This window comes from Callospermophilus lateralis, chromosome 14 (genome assembly GCF_048772815.1).
Source record: "Callospermophilus lateralis isolate mCalLat2 chromosome 14, mCalLat2.hap1, whole genome shotgun sequence".
Lineage (NCBI taxonomy): Eukaryota > Metazoa > Chordata > Mammalia > Rodentia > Sciuridae > Callospermophilus > Callospermophilus lateralis.
In genome coordinates this window covers 93853268-93875743 of record NC_135318.1, presented here as the reverse complement: position 1 = coordinate 93875743, position 22476 = coordinate 93853268, and the positions used below count along the sequence as shown (strand labels likewise).

At 40.4% G+C, this 22476-nt stretch overlaps 1 protein-coding gene across 1 annotated transcript in view; it reads left to right on the top strand.

The window, feature by feature from the left end:
• Positions 1-22476, top strand: part of LOC143386066 (dynein axonemal heavy chain 9-like) — a 78944-nt gene that overhangs the window by 5543 nt on the left and 50925 nt on the right. Inside the window, exons 3-6 of the mRNA XM_077105176.1 lie at positions 8009-8151; positions 9201-9362; positions 9572-9805; positions 21474-21734. Of these exons, the coding sequence (XP_076961291.1) occupies positions 8009-8151; positions 9201-9362; positions 9572-9805; positions 21474-21734 (800 nt within the window). The remainder of the gene's footprint in view (positions 1-8008; positions 8152-9200; positions 9363-9571; positions 9806-21473; positions 21735-22476) is intronic.

Below are 22476 nucleotides of genomic sequence, written 5' to 3'. Positions count from 1 at the left end.
GCCTGTTATGATAGACTACGAAAAATGTACATCATCAAAGTCATGAGTTAAGGAACTCTTACGAAAGTTGTTCTCTTGATCCTTGACCCAAGTTTAGCAAGTCCCCATCCTAATTTAGTAAAAGAAAAGAGAATTACCAAGTCCCCCTCTAATTTTCCACCCTTCTAGAAAGTCCGTTCACTTATTGCAGTACCCCTGCCCAATAAGCACTAACTGGCTAAGAAACTAGGAAACTATACCTTATATTTGGACCAATATCCTATTGGTAAATAGAACAGTCTAGTCTAGGTGTGATGTCTCTTCCTATCCTAACTCTGAAAGATTTCATACTTCATTTTACTCTGAAATTTTATGTTTGGAATTTCCTTTCACTTTTCAGAAGTCTTAATTACCTCCCTCTAAAATTAAGATCTGTTTTCCTTGACTTAGGCTAGATCATTTTCCACTTCTTCATTTATTCAACAACCACTTATTAAGCTCCCATGCTCCAGTCACAAGGTCCTATGCTTCTCTGAGAAACAGGTAGCCTCTGTATAGCCTAGGGAAGAGTGTAGAGCAACTGGGCCCCTTCTGTTCTAAAGTCATAGGCACAGTTCAGTCTCCACCTCTGACCCAGACTGTTCTTTTTATATTTGGCCCAATATCCGGTTGGTATATAGAACGTGAAAAGATCACCTCATCTTCTAGGTTGCCATGTTAGTGTTCTACACATATCACATGAAGATGCAGAGTCTGGTAAGATTTGTAATGAACTTGGCATTAGAGGGTTCTCCTGTGAGCAACTGGAACTGGGCTTCCATAGATGAATGAGCCTTCTATGCTGTTGTATAAGCTAACTTCTGACCCAGTTTATCTGAAAGAAAGGAAAAAACCACAAAACTTGGAGCAAAAGGACAGCCAGAAAGCACGCATTGAACCTCTTGAATGTATTCTGTGGACTCATTGGATCTGATCACAAGTAGTGCAACTTTGAACTCACATTCTCCAGATGCAAAAACAGAAATCCCAAGAGGGTGATGCAAAAAGATGCTTAAGTAATCAGCGTTTTGTTTCCTCGTTGTGGTACCCAAGTCCCATACAGGTTCTTCTCGACTTTGTGTGTCTGTGGATTTCCTTACATGGCTAAATTTTCCCTCACTATATCCAAGGCAAAAACAATGGCCACCAGTTTTTCTCCCAAAACATTTCTGAATCCATATCTTCTCTGACTCTGATGTTATCACTTTTTGATTCAACAAGTGCAGGTACTTCTTAACTCATCTCTCTCCTTTGCAGACAATCCCCTGGAATTATACTTTAGACAGGGCTTATCAAAAGTACAATTCCTGTATTAATTCCTAACTGGGTGCAGGATAAAACCCAAGCCCCTTTTGTATCAGGAAATGTCTAACACTGAAGTAGCATATTATGCTGTTTTCTGACATCCTTTTTCATGATGGTCATTTTGAACCTCGTTTCCTTCTCTTTCTTGGTCTGGATTCACTCCTACTCATATTAGAAGACATGCTTAAGTGTTATCTCTCTACTGATCCACTGTCACCCCTATGTAAGTCCCCTCTGTGTTCCTAAAGCAGTTGATATCATCCTTATATTGAAACAAGATTATAAATTCATGAAAGGCAAAGACTATATTGTGTTGGTTAATTTTATTTTGTTAAATAATTCAGAGATACAAAAACAGAATGATTAAATACCTATCATCCAGTTTAGGAAGTAAAACAAAGCAGGTAAAACTGTAGCCACCTGCAGAGGCTGTATTTTTTTTTCTTCTTTCATACCTTCTGTGCTCAGCCCGTCTCCTGGCCCATAATTACTGTTCAGGAGGCATTCATTCCTTGAACAAAGGTGTGTAATATCAGGAAAATGACATGCCATCATACATATTACTTATTATCAAGGGACAACAGGCTTTCAGAAGTCTTCCTGCCATGGATAGAGAGGAACAGACATACCGAAATAACTGTCACACTTCTCCCTTGAGACCCAGGAACTATTTTTGAAAACTATCAGAATGTGGTCGGGTTGAAACTCATAAGCAAGTGTAAGACTGGGGTCATGGAGCATCTAACCCTTAGTTTTACCCTTTTAATCACCACGCTTCAGTTAACAGAACTTTGTGAAACTATCAGGGTCTCTTCTCACTCAAGCAGTTACGTCCTCTGAGGAATCTGAAACTAACACAGAGGAGATAATCTGTTTTGCAAAACATTATTTTAATGACAAAACTATTTTAATGACCACAGAAAACCTGCAAGCACTTGGAGGCAAAAATAGTGTTTCCCAGTTTCAGGCCTCAGGAGGAAAGTTTTCAGATGTCTCAATAGCTTCTGCCTCTGTTCCCATCACAAGTCCCCGCCCCCCCCCCCCCCCCCGCAGTTCATCTTCCTGCTTTCAACACGATATGGCACATCACAGAATAAGTGACAGGAATATTGTCAGGAGAAACTGGAGGAACACATCTGAAAATCAGACTTTGCTAGGAATTCAGAGGCATTTATCCCTAGATATTTCATCTAGCAATCCCTTCTTACAGGTTCTTGGGATCCTGTGACAAACACCACCATCCTATGAGCCTGGAAAATCCCAAAATTAACTACATGCTTTCAGCATCTTGGCTCCGGGTAGCTCAGAAGCGGTGGTCAGCAGACATTTCCTACAAAGCATCAGGAAGTCAATACTTTAGGTTTTTGCAAAGCACACATCTCTGTCACACCAACTCCACTCTGACATTGTAGTGCAAAAATCACCCCAGATAATACCTAAGAGTCCAGCTGCACACAGTAAAGTTATTCATGGACAATAAAAGGTGAACTTCAAATAACATTCATGTGCCATTCAATATATCCAATTATCAAAAATTATAAAAACCATTCTTTGCTTACAAACCATACAAAAAGGAGGTCGAGAGCCACAGTTAGCCTGCTGCATTTGCCTCCTCAGTATCCTGCATCTTTTTTTAAATAAATGACAGCAGAATGCATTACAATTCTTATTACACATATACAGCACAACTTTTCATACCTCTGGTTGTATACATGGTATATTCACACCAATTTGTGTCTTCATACATGTACTTTGGATAATAATGATCATCACATTCCACCATCATTAATTACCCCATGACCCCTTTCTTCCCCTCCCACCCCTCTGCCCTATCTAGAGTTCGTCTATTCCTCCCATGCTCCCCCTTCCTATCCCACTATGAATCAGCCTCCTTATGTCAGAGAAAATATTCAGGATTTGTTTTTTCATAAGGTGAAGGTACTGCTGTTGTAACTTACACAGGTAGGGTGTGGCTAAAGGAAGTAGGTCACTTGTGGCATTCCTTTGGGTTTCTATTTTGTCCCTGGTGAGCCAAGCTCCGGGGCTCTTTCTCCCTCTCTCTCATTCTCTCTCTGGTTCCTGGTTGCCATTGCTCTCCTCCTCTACACCTTCCGCCATGATGCTTTACCTTACCCCAGGCCCACAGCTATGGAGCCAGCCAACTACGGACTGAACCTCTGAAACTGTGAGCCAAAAATAAACTTTTCCTCCTAAAACTGTTCTTGTCATGTCTTTGGATCACAGCAATGAAAAAGCTGATGAAAACACATGATATATAGTGTTTCCAACTTTTTAGCTATGTTACTGCTTCCTTCATTCCTCTCTCCCAATCTCATCTCTTTTATTTGAAGAAACTTATCTCATTCAGGATGAGCCTCTCAACTACCTTTACGCATCTCAGTTTTCGTTTCTTTGTATATTTCTCCCTTTCTCCAATATTACCATTCCACTTCTCCAAGACCAATCCTTCAGACTGAACTAAGAACCTACCCCCTGTAGTTCCTAATTCAAAATTTTGTTCTAATCCATCTCTTCTTTAGGAATAGTCTTGTCTTTCAAACATGACCAAGTCTCTCCCTCCAAAAGAAAATTATAAATCACCTTTCTCTCGCTTGAAATGCAAGTAACAATCACAGAGTATTTCCCCAGACTAAATTCTTAAAAGTATAAAACTCACTCCTTTCCCATTCTCACCACCCATGTTGACTTTTTTCCCTTGTTTTTCTATAATTTCTTTACAAGGTATTTTGGGAGCTCAAAATGTAATAAAACAAAACACCCATGCAATTATGAACAATGTTGCAAAATAGAAACCTGTGCAGTTTGCCAGAGTTGCTTTAAATAGATACTCAGAAACTAGATCACTAGATTGCCTTGTACCTGCATTTCAACATTGCTAAATAAAATGTCAAATTATTTTCTAGTGTAGTTATGCAAATTTAGTTTCTGGTGCATGAATACTTGTTTCCTTCCAACCTCACCAATATTTGGTTTATCTGACGTGTTAATTTTTGTCAATAGGAATGAAAGGAAATCTCACTCATTCCTTTTCCCTTTTTTGCTAGTGACACTGAGCATCTTTTTGAGTGTTCTTTGGCCATTCCTGTTCCTCTTCTGTGAGTTGCCTATTTATAGAATTGGTCCTTTGGCTCTTGGACTCTTTCTTATAGATTCATAGGGTCACATAGAGCATGGAAGGGTGGTGTCTTTGTCTCATGAATTTGAGGAATGAAATCCATGGACACAAGGGTGAGAGCAAAGTAACAGGATTTATTGAAGTAAGAAAGAAAAAAGATCTCCCAAAAGAGGAGAGGCCCCAAGAGAAGGATGCCAACAGGTGTCTATGGTCTAGGTGTTTTTAAAAGGTATATCTGATAACCCAGTGCAAGTGATTGGTAGAGTCAGGGATGCCAGCATGGACCAATCAAACACTTTAAAGCTTTAAGCTTAATAAGCCAATCATAAGTGCATAATTTCAATCCCTTATTTACATAATTAGGGGGACAGTTCCAACCTTGTGGTTTGACACATTAGGGAGAAGAAGATTCTTCAGGTAAGGGTCTACTTTGTGATCAGATGTTGCTAGGGGTAGGGACAAAGGTGACTAAAGAGGGGCTGCTCTGGTTGAAGCTGTGAGGAACAGAATTAGGAATTCTAAGTCAGTCCCCCAGACCTGAGGTCTCCCTTCAGGTTGGCATGATGCCCCCTCCCCTCCTTACCTTCTCCAAGGCCCTTATCCTGGCTGTCGATGGAAGACCTATCTCCCTGCCTCAATAGGAGTTCTGTAGATGCTTTGGATACTCACCCTTTTCTTATAATATGGGTTGTTAGTATCTTTTCAAAGTCTATGTCTGACCTTTATCATACCAATTTCTGATGTTATAAAAGTTAATGTTATTTTTTAATGCTTTGTGCTTTTCAGGATCTATTTCATCCTGAAAATTTTTTCCTAACCCAATGCCATAAAAATAATTGCCTGTGTTTTAATTCTTTAATCATTATGGGTTTTACTTTTCATATTTATATCTTTAATTCACCTTGAATTTATTTTCATAGAGTGATCTAATTGCATTTGCTATACTAATATTGAATTATCTTAGCTTTCCTTATTTGTTCTCTATACCTTTGTATCCTGATTTTGTACATCAATTTCCTGTTCATATATGTATGTGTTTCTAGGTGGTACACATTCATTGTAATCGTTTATCCCAGTACTAACTTCTCATTGCTTCAAAAAATGTATCTTTATAAAGAAATTTGATTTCTGGCATAGCAAATCCCTCCTTCTGGTTATTCCAAAAGAATGTCATTTTTTATCAAGTTTTATTATTTTTTATTTTTTTAGTATCTTTTTCCATATTTTATTGGTGCATTATAATTTTCATAGTATCAGGACTCATTGTTACATGTTACATATTACCTTTTTACCTCCATTATACATAATAATGGGATTCATTGTTACATGCTTATGATATAGCAATGTAATTTGGTCCCCATCCTTCCCCAGTATTTCCTCCCGTTGTCCCTCCCCCTACCCTTTACTCTTTCGGGTACATTTTAGAATATGCTTAACAAGGTCAAAACACAAACCCATTTGATTTTTTTATTGGAATTGTATCTTTGTAATAGTGTTACTACCACATCAACCCCCATGAACACAGTGTTTCTCTCCACTTATTAAGGGTTTCATTTTTTCCATTCAGTACTATGTTGTGATTTTTACATTAAGATCTTGCTCATCATTTTACGTATTTATTACTTAGCTGCCTATAATGTTTGCTGGTATTCTAAATGATAACTTTTAAATTGCCTTTTGTTTTTTACTAGAGAACAAAAATGCAATTTAATTTCCAATATTGATTTTGTATCCAGTAAGCTTGTTTTGAACATTCTTATGATTTCTGATCATTTATATGGATATTCTCTTAGGTTTTCTATGTATAAAATTAGATTTCAAACAATAATAGTTTTATTACTTTCTTCACTCTCCTTATACATCTTCCTTCTTTTTCTCAACTTTGTGCAGTTTAAGACCTCCTATATAATGTTAAACAGAAAAAAGATAGTGATTGTATTTGTCTTGTTCTTGATTTAAAAGGGAATGTTAAGTATTTTACTACTAGGATGTTTGTTTTGGGCTGGGGTTGATATCTATTATCAAATTAAGAGAAATATCTTTATTGCTAGTTTTCCAACAGTGTTTTAGAAATCCTATGTATCTATTTCAGTAGTTACATAGTTTTACTTCCTTAATCTATTAACAGTGAACTATTTCATAGATTTTTTTTAATATTTGCTAACTTCACATTTCCAGGATAAGCTGGACTTAGTCACCATTTATTGACTTTTATACAATAGTTAGAATTTCTTAAATTTTTATTTATCAGTGAGATCAGGCATATAATTTTATTCTTATATGCTACCTAATTAATACAGTGTTTTATTTAACTTTCAGAATTTTGCCCACCTGGTAAAAAATGATAATCAGGGTTGTTTCGATGTACATTTCTATTATTATGAGGCTGAGTGTCTGTTCATGTTTGACATCCTAATTTGTATAAGCTTAAAAGTAACTAAGCAGTTTGGATATGCATTTCTATGGTTACAAGTTAGACCTCTATTCATATGTTCAAGAGACATTTTCATTTCCTTTACCGTAAACTCCCTTTCCATATTCTTCATTCTATCATTCTATTGATTTTCTGATCTTTTATTTGTAGACAATTTTTTTACATATTAAAGAGATTGATCATTTGACAATAATCTAAATTAACATATATTTTCTTAATTTTTCCTCGTATTTTTCTTAATTTTTCCTCTGTAGTTGTTATTCTTTGCCTATGGTATTTCAACCATGAATTTTTTAAAAAAATTTTGTGTTGTCAAATTTATCAAATTTTATGCATCAGATTTATCTTTCTGCTAAAATAAATTAGTTGAGTTATAGTTAGAAAGTCCTTCCCCACTCAGAGGTTATGAGAATATTTTCTTTTTTGTTTTTATGGGGATTTTTTTTTCCTGATAGTTAAATCAATGACCCATTTAAATTTACCTTAGCATACAATGTAAAATAAGAACCCAACCATGATTTTTTTAGTTCTTAATACTACATATTGAATTATTAAATAGTTCATCTTTTCCCCATGGATTTTAGGTATCATATTTATTTTATTCCAAATTCCATGAAACCACTACTGCTTTCTCCCCCTCCTTTCTTATAGAAAATGATAGTTCTCTCTTCTGAAATATAAGGATTTGCAATATATGTTTCTTATGGCTCTTTTCACCCACTATCTTAAAACTAAATAAATTTTACATCTCCAGGTAAATGTTAAGCTCTTTAAGAACAAAATTTCCAGAAGGGCCAACAATACAGTAATTATTAAATAAGTGTTTTATGTGAAAGAAGAAAAGCCTATTGAAATGCTACCAATTGTCAATGCCAGGACAATGCCCTATACCAATGCCAATGCCCTCCTCCTCCTCCCTGCCCCATCCATTGCTAGACACTCTCCTATCCTGGGTCTAGTGCATTCATAGTGTCTCTCCAGCTCACCAGCAAGAGAGGTGGAATCTGGTGTAAACACCAAGAGACCCGTGCTCCAAGGCAAGATAACCATCCATGTCTGATTGCATCATTTAGCAAGATGCCAAAGCTGCCCATCCGCCCTCTGTTTATTCCCAGGAGAGATCCCAGATCTCTACTCTGATGATGAAGTTGAGAACATCATAAACAACGTGCGGAATGAAGTCAGGAGCCAAGGTCTGGTTGACAACAGGGACAACTGCTGGAAGTTCTTCATAGATCGAGTCCGACGGCAGCTGAAGGTAAAGAAAGATTGACCCACGGGGTAGACAGGGACCAGAAATGGTTCATGGGAGTCTACTGATATTTTTGGACATGGCCATCCTTACTGATTTTCTTAAGGGTAGGGGTGAGAGCTCAATGCCCGTGTCAGCCTGAGCACCACTGGAAAGATGACTTTCTCATCTGCTTTGTGGACCGTGCCCTCTCTTAATTTCTTGATCTCTTGCTGGGAAAGCTGGCTAGAGTGTATGGATGTGGTCTCTGCTAGATGTGCTTCACAATTCCCTGGAAGATCAGGAACACAAAGCCATGTCTGCTTCTCCCCTCCCTCATTTTTTTTTATTAATACATTATAGTTATACAGATGGATGGGACCTCTTGTTACATATTCTCACATACACACAACATAACGACATAATTTGGTCAATATCCTTCCCCAGCATTTCTTCCGTGCCTCCTCATTCTCCTCCCTGTGGTCTATTTTCTCTATTGATCTCCCTTCAATTTTTAGGAGATCTACCCTCACCTTCCTTTCCTTTTCCTCTCTAGCTTCCATATATGGGAGAAAACATACGACCCTAACCTTCTGAGTTTGACTTATTTTGCTTCACATGACGGTCTCTGGTTCCATCCATTTTCCTGAAGATGCCATAATTTCATTTTTATTTATGGCTGAGTAAAACTCCCATATATATATTTACATTTTCTTCATTCATTCACCCTTTGATAGACACCTAGGATGGCTCCACAGTTTATCTACTGTGAAGCGTGCTGCTGTTGACTATGTATGTGTCAATGGAATAAGGTGGCTTTAATTCTTCAGGGTAACTACAGAGGAGTGGTATGGCTGGGTCAGATGGCAGTTCCATGCCCAGTCTTTTAAGGAGCCTGAATACTGATTTCCATAGCGGTTGTACTAACTTACGATTCCACTGAGGATATAGAAGTGTTCCTCTTTCTCCAGCATTTAGTATTGCTTGTCTTTTTGACGACTGCCATTCTGTCATGTCTCCTTCTCTGTGTTTCTCTGGTACCTTTCTTTGCTCTCTCCATCCTTCTGACTTCTCAGGTGACTCTCTGTTTCTCCCCCGTGGGGAACAAGCTGAGGGTCCGCAGCAGGAAGTTCCCAGCCATTGTGAACTGCACGGCCATCGACTGGTTCCATGAGTGGCCTCAGCAAGCCCTGGAGTCTGTCAGCCTCCGCTTCTTGCAGGACACGGAGACCATTGAGGTGAGAGGGGGAAAGGAGACACTCCTCCATGTCCTCCTCACCTCAGGGCACAGAGGATTTCGCATCCAGAGGTCAGGGTTAAAGTTCAAGCTCAGCTAGAATGAAACTGGGACACAATTTTCCCATGTGGTGAAGGAAGATCTGGGGTGGGCTGTCACCTTCGAGCTTCATGGCAAAATGATCTCCTTATTCCTGCTGTGTGATTTTAGCCCACAGTCAAGCAATCAATCAGCAAGTTCATGGCCTTCGTCCACGCGAGTGTCAACCAAACCTCCAAGTCTTATCTGAGCAATGAGCAGCGTTACAACTACACAACTCCCAAATCCTTCCTGGAGTTCATCAGACTCTACCAGAGCTTGTTGTGCAGGAACGGAAAGGAGCTAAAGTCTAAAATGGAACGACTCGAGAATGGGCTTCTGAAGCTTCATAGCACCTCTGCCCAGGTGAGTCATGCCCTTCTCTCCTGCCTGCAGAGGACTTAGAGGAATAGAAATGGCCCCAAACCAGCACAATGGAGGGACTGCAATCAAGATATGGAAAACATTTATGATTTTCCAGGAATCTGCGGCAGAAACAGTGCCAAATGTTAAGGCTGACCTCCCCCAACAGAGACACATGTCCTTACTTTCATATCAGGTCTGCCCCCCTCTGAAGCTGGCATCCCCTGAGCCACCTCTTCTCTTTTCCCTCTTTGCAATCTTCTTTTCCTCCACTTTCCTTTTCTCTCCAATTCACTTTCCTCCTGCCTTAGTCTGTCTTGTGTTCTATAGCAAGATACCTGAGGCAGTGTGTTTTATAAAGATAAGAGGTTTATTTGGCTAACAATTCTGAATATTCAAGTTCATGGCACCAGCATCTTACAGTGGTTGGTGGGAGCATATATAGAAGAGGTGTGTGGTGCCTACAGAAGAGGAGATCAGGACTGATGCCAGGTACCCTCATGACAACTCATTCTCATGTGAATTGATCCAGTCCCATGAAATCAAACTTACTCCTGAAAGATGGCATTAACCCTTTCATGGGGGTGGAGTCCCTGTCACCTAGTTGCCTTCTACCAGGCCTCACCTCTTAATGATTCCATCACCACACCAGGGACATGGCTTCCAGAACATGAACCTTTGAAAGAAAATCCACACACAAACCGTAGCACCTTCCATCCTTAGAAGGAAAGGAAATGAATGGTGGAGAAAGCAGTTTCAGGGCCATAAGAGTTTTGATTCTTTTCTTCCTGTGTTATCTGTCAAAGAGCCGTTGGGACCCACTTCTTAACTTCTGCCTCATTTCAGGCATTTCTTCTGATGCTTCCAAGTTGCTGGCCACCCTAAGAAGGCCCTGTCCTCCGGCCCTTGTTAGATTTTTCTACTTAACTCTTAAAAATGGAACAGGTCTATTTCAACCTACTCTTCTGCCCTTGAGAATCGGGGATCGCTCTGGCACCAGCTCTGCCCCTGCCTTGGCTCCCTGAGGATCACTGCTCAATTGATGGCCCCTTTCTCTTCTCTGCTTACCAGTAGCAGAGACGACCCTCGTTCAGGTGATGAAATCGTGATCAACTTAGTTCCTAGAGGTCACATGTTCCTGTGGATGTCTAAGCCTTTTCTTTTTTTTTTTTTTTTTTGGTCTCAGAATTTTGCCTTTGGGGGCTGAGGTTGTAGCTCAACGGTAGAGCACTTGCCTAGCACGTGTAAGGCACTGAGTTTGATTCTCGGCAAATAAATAAATATATAAATGTCTGTTGACAATTAAAAATATTTTTTTTAAAAATATGATTTTGTCTTTGGAATTCCTCTTTTGACTTGCCTCTCCTCTCCACTTCAGTTTCTTTATTTTGTTCCACATTTTTTTGTGCATTATAGTTATATGCACTGATGAGATTTGTTGCTACATATTTGTACATGCGCACAATAACAATATAACCATATAATGTGTCCAGTTCACTTCCCAGTACTTCCAACCACCCCCCCCTTGGTCCTTTTCTTCTACTGATTTTTCTTTGATTTTTTTTTTAAGAGATCCACCCCCATCTTTCTTTCCTTTCTCCTTGCTAGCTTCCACAGATGAGAGGAAAACATGCAACCCTTGACCTTCTGAGTTTGGCTTATTTTACTTGACATAATGGTCTCGAGTTCCATCCATTTCTCTGAAAAATGACATCATTTTATTTTTCTTTATGGTTGAATAAAACTCTATTGTGTGTATATATAGTACATTTTTCTTTTTCCATTCATCTGTTGATGGACACCTAGGGTGGTTCCATAGTTTGGCTGTTGTGAATTGTACTGCTATAAACATGGGTGTGCGGGTATCTCTATAGGATAATGACTTTAATTCTTCAGGGGAAACACCGAGGAGTGGTACGGCTAGGTCATGTGGTGGTTCCAGGCCTAGCCTTTTGAGAAGCCTCCATACCGATCTTCATCTACTTCAGCTTCTTGATTCAGAAACATAATCTGTCTAAAGGATCTGAGTTCATTTGGCAGGGTGAAGTTGGCCCTTGTGATCCCCACACCGTCTGGGACTGAGGAAAGCCCTCTTCTGTCATCTGACTTTGTCCATCTGGTCTGGTCTCTCCTCTCGGAGCACTGGCTTGCTGAATGATTTCCCTGATCCCTTTATCCATTATGTTCTTGCTCATTATTTCTATCCCTTTGGCCTTTTTCTTTGTGTTCTAGGGCAGCTTTTCAAGTTTATCTTACAACAATACTGATTTAACGGTCTGTGATGCTACTCTGCTTCCTGTACTTTGCAATGAAGACTTTTATCATTTCATTGCATTTTTAATTTCCTAACAGCTCTTCCACATCTCATCCTTTCTGCTTTTCGGTAAAAAGCAAATGGTATACCCTATTGCCTTTTAATTTCTCTTTTCCTGAAACTCTTTCACCAAACCATTCTACGGATGACGCCAAACGGTTTCCACCGTATTGTTTTCTAGGTCTGATAATGGACCATTTTCAAAGTGGTGTCGATTTTCCATCTTCTAGATGTTATTGCTTTCTTTCTCTGTTCTGTAGTGTTGTACAGATAATTTTTTTTTCTTTATTTACCTTCAGGCAAGGTGAGATCATTTCAAATTCAATGTCCAACAGCAAATGACATATGCAAATGACCCTACGATACTACTCCCTTTCCACTTGTGTCATGACCACAAAAGCAATTTACCGGATTGTTCATCTTTGCTACGGAAAGGCAGCATTTTTTTTTTTTTTTAGAGAGAGAGAGAGAGAGGTAGAGAGAGAATTTTAATATTTATTTTTTAGTTATTGGCGGGCACAACATCTTTGTTTGTATGTGGTGCTGAGGATCGAACCCAGGCCGCACGCATGCCAGGCGAGCGCGCTACCGCTTGAGCCACATCCCCAGCCCCAGAAAGGCAGCATCTTGTCCATCAGTCACCTTCTGTTCCTCTCAGTCTCTGAATTTATGGAACACAATTCTAGAATGTAGTACTATCAGATTCTTTCAACATCTCCCACCTCTTCCCCTTCCTTTGTTTCCTCATTCCTTCAAAGCTCCTAGAACATTCTACATTTCTACCAGCCATTCCCTGCTCTACTTCCTGCCCATTTATCCTCTAGGAATTGCTGGTTGGTTGTGTAAAGAATGGCGGCCAGGGAGCAAGGGACAGGAGACACTCTGACCCTCTCTAGAGCAGTAATCTATTTTGTGCAGATGCAGGGTCCTTGAGCAGACAATGATGAAGGCACACAGGTCTGTGTTCCTGTTTTAGGTGACCTCTATTTAATAAGAAGAAGACTGGTGATATTGTTAGGTGAATCCAGCTCTATTATCCCATGTCCTGGCATTAAGTTCAGTATCAGACACCACAAAGGCCATCTTTTCCGTCTGTATTTTCCACTTTAATGAATGATACTTCTGGCTACCCAGTTACCTAGGCCAGAAACCTGGGAATTATCCCAGACTCTGTCACTTAAACATTTAAGAATGAACGAGTCATAGCCAGGCACAGTGACACACACCTGTAATCCCTGCAGCTCAGGAGGCTGACACAAGTTCAAAACCAGCTGTCAGCTTATGCAACTTAGTGAGGCCTTAAGTAACCTAGTGAGACCCTATCTCAAAATAAAGAATAAAAATGGCTGTGACTCAGTGGTAAAGCATCCTGTGTTCAAACCCCAGTATCAAAAAATCAAAAAAGAAATCAAAAAGTCCTATGTGTTTCTAAAGATCTCTGAAATATGCCCATCCTTCTGTATCCCTATTTTCAATGTCTTCATTTAGACACTTATTAACAGGATTATTTCAAAAGGCCGAACACTCAGTCTCTCCCTGACTCCAAACCTGCCTTACCCACGACTTGTGGCATCCTCCACGCAGGACAAAATCCTTGGGATCATCCTTGATGCTTCTTATTGCTCTTTTCTCTTGTATGCACACTTAAACCATAAGAAGTTTGGGGGCTGTAACTTCAAAGTACACCCCCAAATCTCTGCACCCACCCCCTCACTGTCGGAGCCACTGGCCCTATTTTACCTGGGTAGCTATAACACCCTTCAAACTCATAGATCTGCTCCTACTTTGGTCCCTCTATAGTCTATCGTCAAGTTGAGCAGGCAGAGTTGATTAATTTAACACATAAATGAGACCATGTCATGCGTTTATGTAAAACCTAATGCTAACTCCCACTCCTCCAGGGGACCGAGCTCCTCTCTAGCTGTGACTCTACCTGTGACTCTCAGACCTCATCTCCTATCACCCCGTACCTGTGACCTCTGTCTCTATCAGACTTTCCCTTTGCTCTCTGCTCAGACACTAGGCCTTAGCACTGGCCTTATCCCTCTCCCTGGACATCTCCCTCTAACATCACCAAGGCTCAGTTCTTTGCCCAATGCCACCTCTTCAATGAGTCCTATCCCGATGACCTCATTTTAAATCACAGCCCTTCCCTTAGTTCCCTTGCTATAGCACACACCCCCATCTAACATAATCTATCATGGACTCCATGAGTTGCATTTATTGTTTGTTATCTGTCTCCATCCTTTGGCTCTAGGGTCTGTAATGACAAGATCCTTGTCTGTTCTGTTCACCCATATATCCCAGTGCCTAAGAGTGCCCGCACAGAGGGAGCACTCATTTTACATTTGTTGAACAAATGAATGAGCAATGCTGTTGATCAGTGCTACCTTTACATATTGTTCCATCCTTTCCCTCCTCCACACTGGACTCTGGAGTTCATAGGTGCTCTTTGCGACTCCCCCAAAACTCCTTTCCTTGTGCCTTCACCCTCACCTCATCCCTGCCAAGACCTAAACCATTTGCTACCCACCCACCCCCCATCTGTTTCTAATCTCCAAGCCATTATGAATTTCCTTCTCTGAGGTTTCTTCCTTGACTTCTCTTTCTTCTGCATATATCATACTATGCTGTTATCAGTTCTTCAAAGAAAAACAGCAGGATCCATTTATGTTCTATCTCAGAGACCAGCACATAGCAGGTGTTCTGTTAAGTTAGTAGCTAAATAGGTAGGTCATAGGATGATGGCTGGATAAACAAATTAGCAAATGTGCAGCCCTCAAATCGCCTACAAGTGCAGAGTGGGGGTGGAAGGTGGTTTGGGGCAGTAATGTACTCATGGAATAGATTCCATAAATGCCTATTGATGGTTATAATGATGATTCTTCTAGTTAAAAATGGCATTTGGGGTTCCTAACTCTGGAGTAAACTATTCATCTGTAACTGTTTCTATGGTAGAAAGAGACTAATGTGTACTATCATAACTAACATAAGGATAATGACTTGAATCATATTGTCATTAGACTCCTGTTGCCTGACTATGACAGTTCCAATACTTATAACCTAGTGGGAGCAGGCTAAATGGCTCAGGATATAATTTTATTTAGCCATCTTGGTTGTAGCCAAAGTAGTAATGTTTGTGATCCGAGTGACAAAAATCAACCATTTGTGATAATCTAAAGCTTATTATCTTTAGCCTTACAGTTCATACTTAGAGTTGATCACAAATGTAGCTTCAAATCCAGCATAACTGAATTTGACTTAGTTCTGCGTCATCTTGATTATTGAAGAGCAGAAATCTTGCGTTTCAGTATGAGTAGTCATTTCAGGAGCTGTGGCTTGGGTATGTTTGGGGGTTTCCCAAGGGCTCATATGTAGAGGCTTTGTCTTCATCCTGGTGGTGCTGAGGTAGTGGAAACTTTAGAGGTGGGGGTCTAATACAAGGTAATTAGGTCCTGGGGTCACTAGCCCTGGAAAGGATGAATGGTCTTGCAGAGTTACTTAGCTTCAGAAAGAGTGAATTGTTATAAAGTGAAGCCATTGCATATATTTAGCCTCTTCTACACACAGCCACTTTGCTTTCCACTTTTCTGCCATCTTGTGATGAAGCTAGGGCACCCTCATCACCAGAACATTGATGCATACTGTTTGGACCCTTCAGCCACCAGAATTCGTGAGCCAAATAAACCTCTTTGTTTTATAAGTTATCCAGCATCAAGTATCTTCTTACGCTATTGGAATAGGTTAAAAACTTAGTTCTTGGAGGGCAGTCAGTTCACAGTTCAAACTCTACCTCAAAGTGTTTTCCTGTCAAGGATCTTTGTACCTTCTCCTCTCTGTGGTAGTGTGAGGTTTCAAGAAGCAACTGATAAACATCATGGTGTGATTCACCAGATTTCACTGGCTCTCATGAAGGTAGGCTGGCCCTGGAGGGTCCTTAGGTATCATCTTCTTCTGTCTTTGCATCAACTTTAACTTCAGGCTTCATGGTTGGTGCAAATTGTGGTCTGTTTCCTGGCATGTTCAGAGCCCTCAACCTGACTTGGGTGCCTTTGTCCCTCCCTGGCACTGTCCAGAAACCACTGGGATCATCATTTCTATATAAAATTCAGGCATATTCATGAGGAAGAGGAGACTGTTGGTTGAAGAAATGTTCACAAAAGGCCTAAAGGCTATTGCCAATTCCCTGCATATAGGATTTAACTCACACGTCTGTCAATCTGAATGCTTTTTCTTAAATTCAATTTTTTTTGATTGACACATGATATTTGTACATATTTATGCGGTATAATATAGTGTTGTGATCCATGTAAATTAAATTCAGCTTATCTTGGGGTTCTCAAATAATCTCATGCCACCAAATTTACCTGAAGTTAGTGATTTATTAATTCATGATGTTTTTGTCTGGATTTTTTTTTTGGGGGGGTGCAAGTGAAAGAATTCAAAATTCATTTAGCAAGAAAGAAAAATACAAAAATGAAAGGAAGAAAGGAAAGATAGGAAAGAACAGGAGCAGAGGGAAAGAAGAAAGAGAAAACCTTAAGAACACATGAAATAGTTATCAGGACTCTTGATGACAACAAAATTTACCTTAAGTTGGTCTAGACCAAACAATTCACTTCATTGTTGACCTGCTTAAATAAAAGCAGGTAACTTCTTTTAAACTACTAAAAAGTCAAATACAGAGGTTAATTTGGACAGAGCTGAAACTAGTTTGTTGTAACATGTCCTGTTCAACATGGTTCCTCCATTCATGACAATGGGAATCAGTCCTCCCCAGCAATCATAAGGCCTTGGGAAGGGCACGTTTTTCAAAATGAAAATTCAACTATATTGCCAGAATAGGATGCAAAGTTTTTATCAGATCCATCAACGTAGCAGAGATGGAAAGAAAAAAAACACATGTACCCAAGAGAAACTTCCTTGAAATCCCAATTCATATCAGGAAGTGTTGAGTGACTACAGAGACACAGAATAAGCAGAAGAATTCTCTAGACTGCCAATCCACAGGGCACTATTCATTGCTGCTAATCACCCTGCTTCCTCTTCTTTGGCAAATGGTGATATTTTCCCTCCCTCCCCAAACATCCAGAGGAGCCAGCAGGATTTTCCACCCTGGGCAATGTGGGTAGTCATGTGTGCCTTTGACACCCCCTGCTCAGCTCCTCTGATTTCTCCTCACATCATTACCAAGGTGGCTGGAGTTCTGGGGGGAAAGTTCCCGAGCAGCTTGGTCTCTCTGTCATTATTGGTCCTTGAAGAAGGGGCCACCCGCACCCCCCATGTTGTCACCCGTCTTTGCCAAAATTCCCCCATTTTCCACTCATGTTCCCAATTCATGGGGGCCAACAGGACTGAGGGAAAGGGTCTCTCCTATGATCAGGGCACTGTCCCTCTTAATCTTCCCATCCAGGTTTGGGGGTGTCTAAATAAGGTGGAAATCCAAAGTGTGACTCAGGTGTTTTGAATAAAGAAGGAAAAGGAGTCAAAAAAGACTTAAAGTAATCTGTTCCAATTCCCTATTCTATTGCAAAAGAATCATAAAACTAATCTGAGTTCTGCCTTCTCTGATTTTCAGGGGAGTGGCCTAATTCTGACTGGCAGGACCCTCATGTTGCCCCATGTCATAGCTGAAGGGCTATTAAGCTCCCATTCACAGTGCAGGGGATTATTTACCTTGGGGCTGAGGTCACAAGCCATATCTGCAATCAACAAAACAAAACAACAATAACCAAAAAAAAAAAAAAAAAACCACTTCAATTTTCTCAAATCTCCCAAGATTTAAAAAGGAACAAAAAGTTACTGGTGTGTTTGCTGACTGGAGTGATTATGCAACTCAATCATTTTGATTTACAATTGCATCTTTGTCCTTGTAGAAATAACTCTCTGCAGCTGAACAACGGGAGATGGAAACAGATTAACCTTCCAACATGTGAATATAAGAGGAGTTCTAGGGTGCAAGCCTCTATTTGAGGTTAACACAAAGTCTCCGGTTTCCATGAATACACAAAATTAAAGAGCATTCTTTTTTTTTCCCCTTTCCTTTTCTTTCCTTTTGATCTGTCATGAAAAGGGAATTATCAGTGGTGTCTAAGCCTCAGTTTTATATTCGCCCTGATTATTTTGCATCATAAAGCCTTTGAATCTGTTTGACGTATTCCAGGAGCTCTGAATCTTTGGTAGTTGTGTGCAATAGGCCGCAGGAAAAAAATAAAGGCAAGAGGTCATTCTGGAATGGAAAGTTTATGAGCCATATTGCAAATACAAATAGCTTTTCGACTTTCAAGAAATAAACAGGTCTGTGTCTTCCCTGTGCATCTGAAAAAGGCCGTTACACTCCATCAGTGATTCTCAAACCTACATGGACATCAGAATCAACCGCAGGGCCTGTAAAACACAGATTGCCTTGCCTCACCTCCAGAATTTCTGGCTCAGTAGGTCTGGAATAGGGCCTCGGGGTTTGCATGACTAATAAATTCCTATGTAAAGCTGATGCTAGTCCAGGAAGCAACATTATGAAAACCACTGCACTGCTGATTTTGAGTGTAAACAGAAGACCATTCCTCTCTTCCCAGCTCATGAGATAAATAGATGGTTTGCCAGCACTGATGTTCCCATCACTTCATCATATGCCTCCAAATGACATTTGACTTCAGAAGTTGGATAGGGGAATCGAGTGGCCTGGACCACCGGAATTCTTGCTATCACATTATTTTAACCTGGTCATCTATTTCTATTGAGGATTGTGGAAATCAATGAAGACCAACCAGGAGAAGTATCCAAGCTATTTAGGGAGAGCTTGCTACAGGCCAGGAAATCTGCCACCATCACTGGTATTTAGCAGAGAGCCAAAACCAGGCAGAGAAGTGGAAGAGCTTGATGATGAGGAAGGAGAAGGATGTCCAGTGCACCCTGAGAGCAGGCCAGGGAAGGGACAGGTGGGTTCACTAGAAGTAGGCATCCTATATAACTGGTCAGGGAGATGTGTTGGGGTTTTTGTTGTTGTTGTTGTTGTTGTTTTGTTTTGATTGGCCCTACATTGGAATAAGAGACAAAAATGAAGGAAGTTGGAGCCAGGCACAGTGGTGCACACCTGTAATCCCAGTGGCTCGGGAGGCTGAGGCAGGAGGATCTTCAGTTCAAAGCCAGCTTCAACAACAGCGAGGCGCTAAGCAACTCAGTGAGACCCTGTCTCTAAATAAAATACAAAATAGGGATGGAGATGTGGCTCAGTGGGCGAGTGCCCCTGAGTTCAAAAAAAGAAAAAAAAATGAAGGCAGTCATCCATTATTAATCAAGTCCTAGCCATTTGAGGCTGATTGTTCTAGGGTTATTGTAAGTCTTCCTGAAGGTTGTGGGTCAGAGTTCTGTTTTTTATATACAGTCTTGCCATTGTTCATCTGTATATTTAGTCTCTCAGACAACACCATAGACATCCTCCTTTTTGTATATCCTAGGAAAATCCCACATTGGTTAGTTTTTTATGTAATTTTTTTAATTTATGTATGACAACAGAATGTATTACAATTCTTATTACACATATAGAGCACAATTTTTCATATCTCTTGTTGTATACATAGTAAGTATATTCATACCAGTTCGTGTCTTTATACATATACTTTGGATAATAATGATCATCACATTCCACCATCATTAATTACCCATGCCCCCTTCCTTCCCCTCCCACCCCTCTGAACTCTCTAGAGTTCATCTATTCCTCCCATGCTCCCCCCCCCTCCCTACCCCACTATGAACAGCCTCCTTATATCAGAGAAAACATTCAGCATTTGGTTTTTTGGGATTGACTAACTTCACTTAGTATTATCTTTTCTAACTCCATCCATTTACCTGCAAATGCCATGATTTTATTCTCTTTTATTGCTGGGTAATATTCCATTGTGTATATATGCCACATTTTTTAATCCATTCATCTATTGAAGGGCATCTAGGTTGGTTCCACAGTTTAGCTGTTGTGAATTATACTGCTATAAACATTGATGTGGCTGTGTCCCTGTAGTATGCTTTTTTAAGTCCTTTGGATATAGTCCGAGGAGAGGGATAGCTGGGTCAAATGGTGGTTCCATTCCCAATTTTCCAAGAAATCTCCATACTGCTTTCCATATTGGCTGCACCAATTTGCAGTCCCACTAGCAATGTATTAGTGTACCTTTTCCCCCCACATCCTCGCCAACACTTATTGTTGTTTGTATGCATAATAGCTGCCATTCTGACTGGAGTGAGATAAAATCTTAGAGTGGTTTTAATTTACATTTCTATAATTGCTAGTGATGATGAACATTTTTTCATGTATTTGTTGATGACTGTACCTCATCTTCTGAGAAGAGTCTCTTTCAGGTTCTTGGCCCATTTATTGATTGGGTTATTTGTTTTTTTGGTGTTTAGCTTTTTGAGTTCTTTATATACCCTAGAGATTAGTGTTCTATCTGATGTGTGATGGTAAAGATTTGCTCCCAGGATATAGGTTCTCTGTTCACCTCACAGATTGTTTCTTTTGCTGAGAAGAAGATTTTTTAGTTTGAGTCTATCCCATTTATTGATTCTTGATTTTAATTCTTGTGCCACAGTTGTCTTATTAAGGAAGTTGGGGCCTAATCCCACATGATGGAGATTAGGGCCTACTTTTTCTTCTATTAGATGCAGGGTCTCTGGTTGTATTCCTAAGAAGTCCTTGATCCATTTTGAGGTAAGTTTTGTGCATGGTGGGAGATAGGGGTTTAATCTCATTTTGTTGCATATGGATTTCCAGTTTTCCCAGCATCATTTGTTGAAGAGGCTATCTTTTCTCCAATGCGTGTCCTTGGCACCTTTGTCTAGTATAATTGTAGTTATGTGGGTTAGTCTCTGTGTCCTCTATTCTGTACCATTGGTCTACCAGTCTGTTTTGGTGCCAATACCAACACATTGGCCAGTTTTAATTAAACAACTGATATTTATTAAGGACTTTCTATGTGCAAAATTCATTTGGGGATATAGCTCAGTTGGTAGAGTGCTTGCTTTGCAAGCACAAGGCCTTGGGTTCAATCTCCAGCACCATAGAAAAAATAATTTGTTGTTGTTTGGTGCATGAAATTTTAAAAGACATACCAATATCAGTGAGAAGAAGCCTAAAACATTGAGATATCAAGGAGAAGTATCAGAGTGCCTGTTGTTTAGAATATTCCATCAAAGGGGAGAGAGAGTCCAGTTCCTTTCCTAGATCAGAGAGCTGGGTTTCACCGGGGTACATAGCTTTGCACCTTTGTTTGCATCAGGAGTTGGCTCTCTGTTCTGCAGAGATGGGTCTTCAGGGTCATGCCTGCCTTACTCCTGCTAAGCCTCTTTACTTCTCTGATGCAGGTGGATGATCTGAAAGCCAAGCTGGCCACCCAGGAAGTGGAGCTAAAGCAGAAGAACGAAGATGCAGACAAATTGATTCAGGTGGTCGGCGTGGAAACTGATAAAGTGAGCAAAGAGAAAGCCATCGCAGATGAGGAGGAGCAGAAGGTGGCCCTCATCATGCTAGAGGTGAAGCAGAAGCAGAAGGACTGTGAGGAAGATCTGGCTAAAGCAGAGCCGGCACTCACGGCCGCCCAGGCAGCCCTCAACACCCTCAACAAGGTAGGAAGACTGCCTGCCACACCTGACCACCTCCAGGGGTGGGCCAAAGACCACCTGGTGTCCTGGTGTTCTCAAGACACATAAGGGCAGAGTTGGGAGGGTTCGGGTGACCCCAGATGCCATTGCTTTATTCACTAAGTAAACAAATACTCATTTAACTGACTCTTGTGTCAGGGTCCAAGAGCTACCACAGAAATCCCATAGATGTTCATCATAGAACCAACCAGAGCATGAAAGAGCACTTCACAGATGAGAAAACCAAGGCTCAGCAAGGTCACTCACTTTCCCACAGTCACAGGTGTCAATATTAGAGTCAGGACTTGAACTGACATCTTCAGAATCCAATCCCTAGATCTTCCAGTGTGGCAACCCAGGGTCCTTTTGACCTTTGAGTACCACACAGGGCACAAGAGCTTTCTAAGGCTCTTTCATAAATGTTTAAGATATAAGTCTGAAATAAGATACAACGTCCCCTCTGTCTAATCGAAAGTACCTCTATTCTTCCCTACCCCACCCCGTGTTGTGAATTAGCATCCTCATATCAGAAAAAAACATGAGGCCTTTGGTTCTCTTGGGATTGGCTTATTTCTCCTAGCATGATATTTTCCGGCTCCATCCATTTACCAGCAAATGCATTGTATATGTATAACACATTGTTTTTTATCCATTCATCTGTTGAAGGACACCTAGTTTGGTTCCATAGTTTAGCTATTGTGAGTTGAGCTTCTATAAACACTGATGT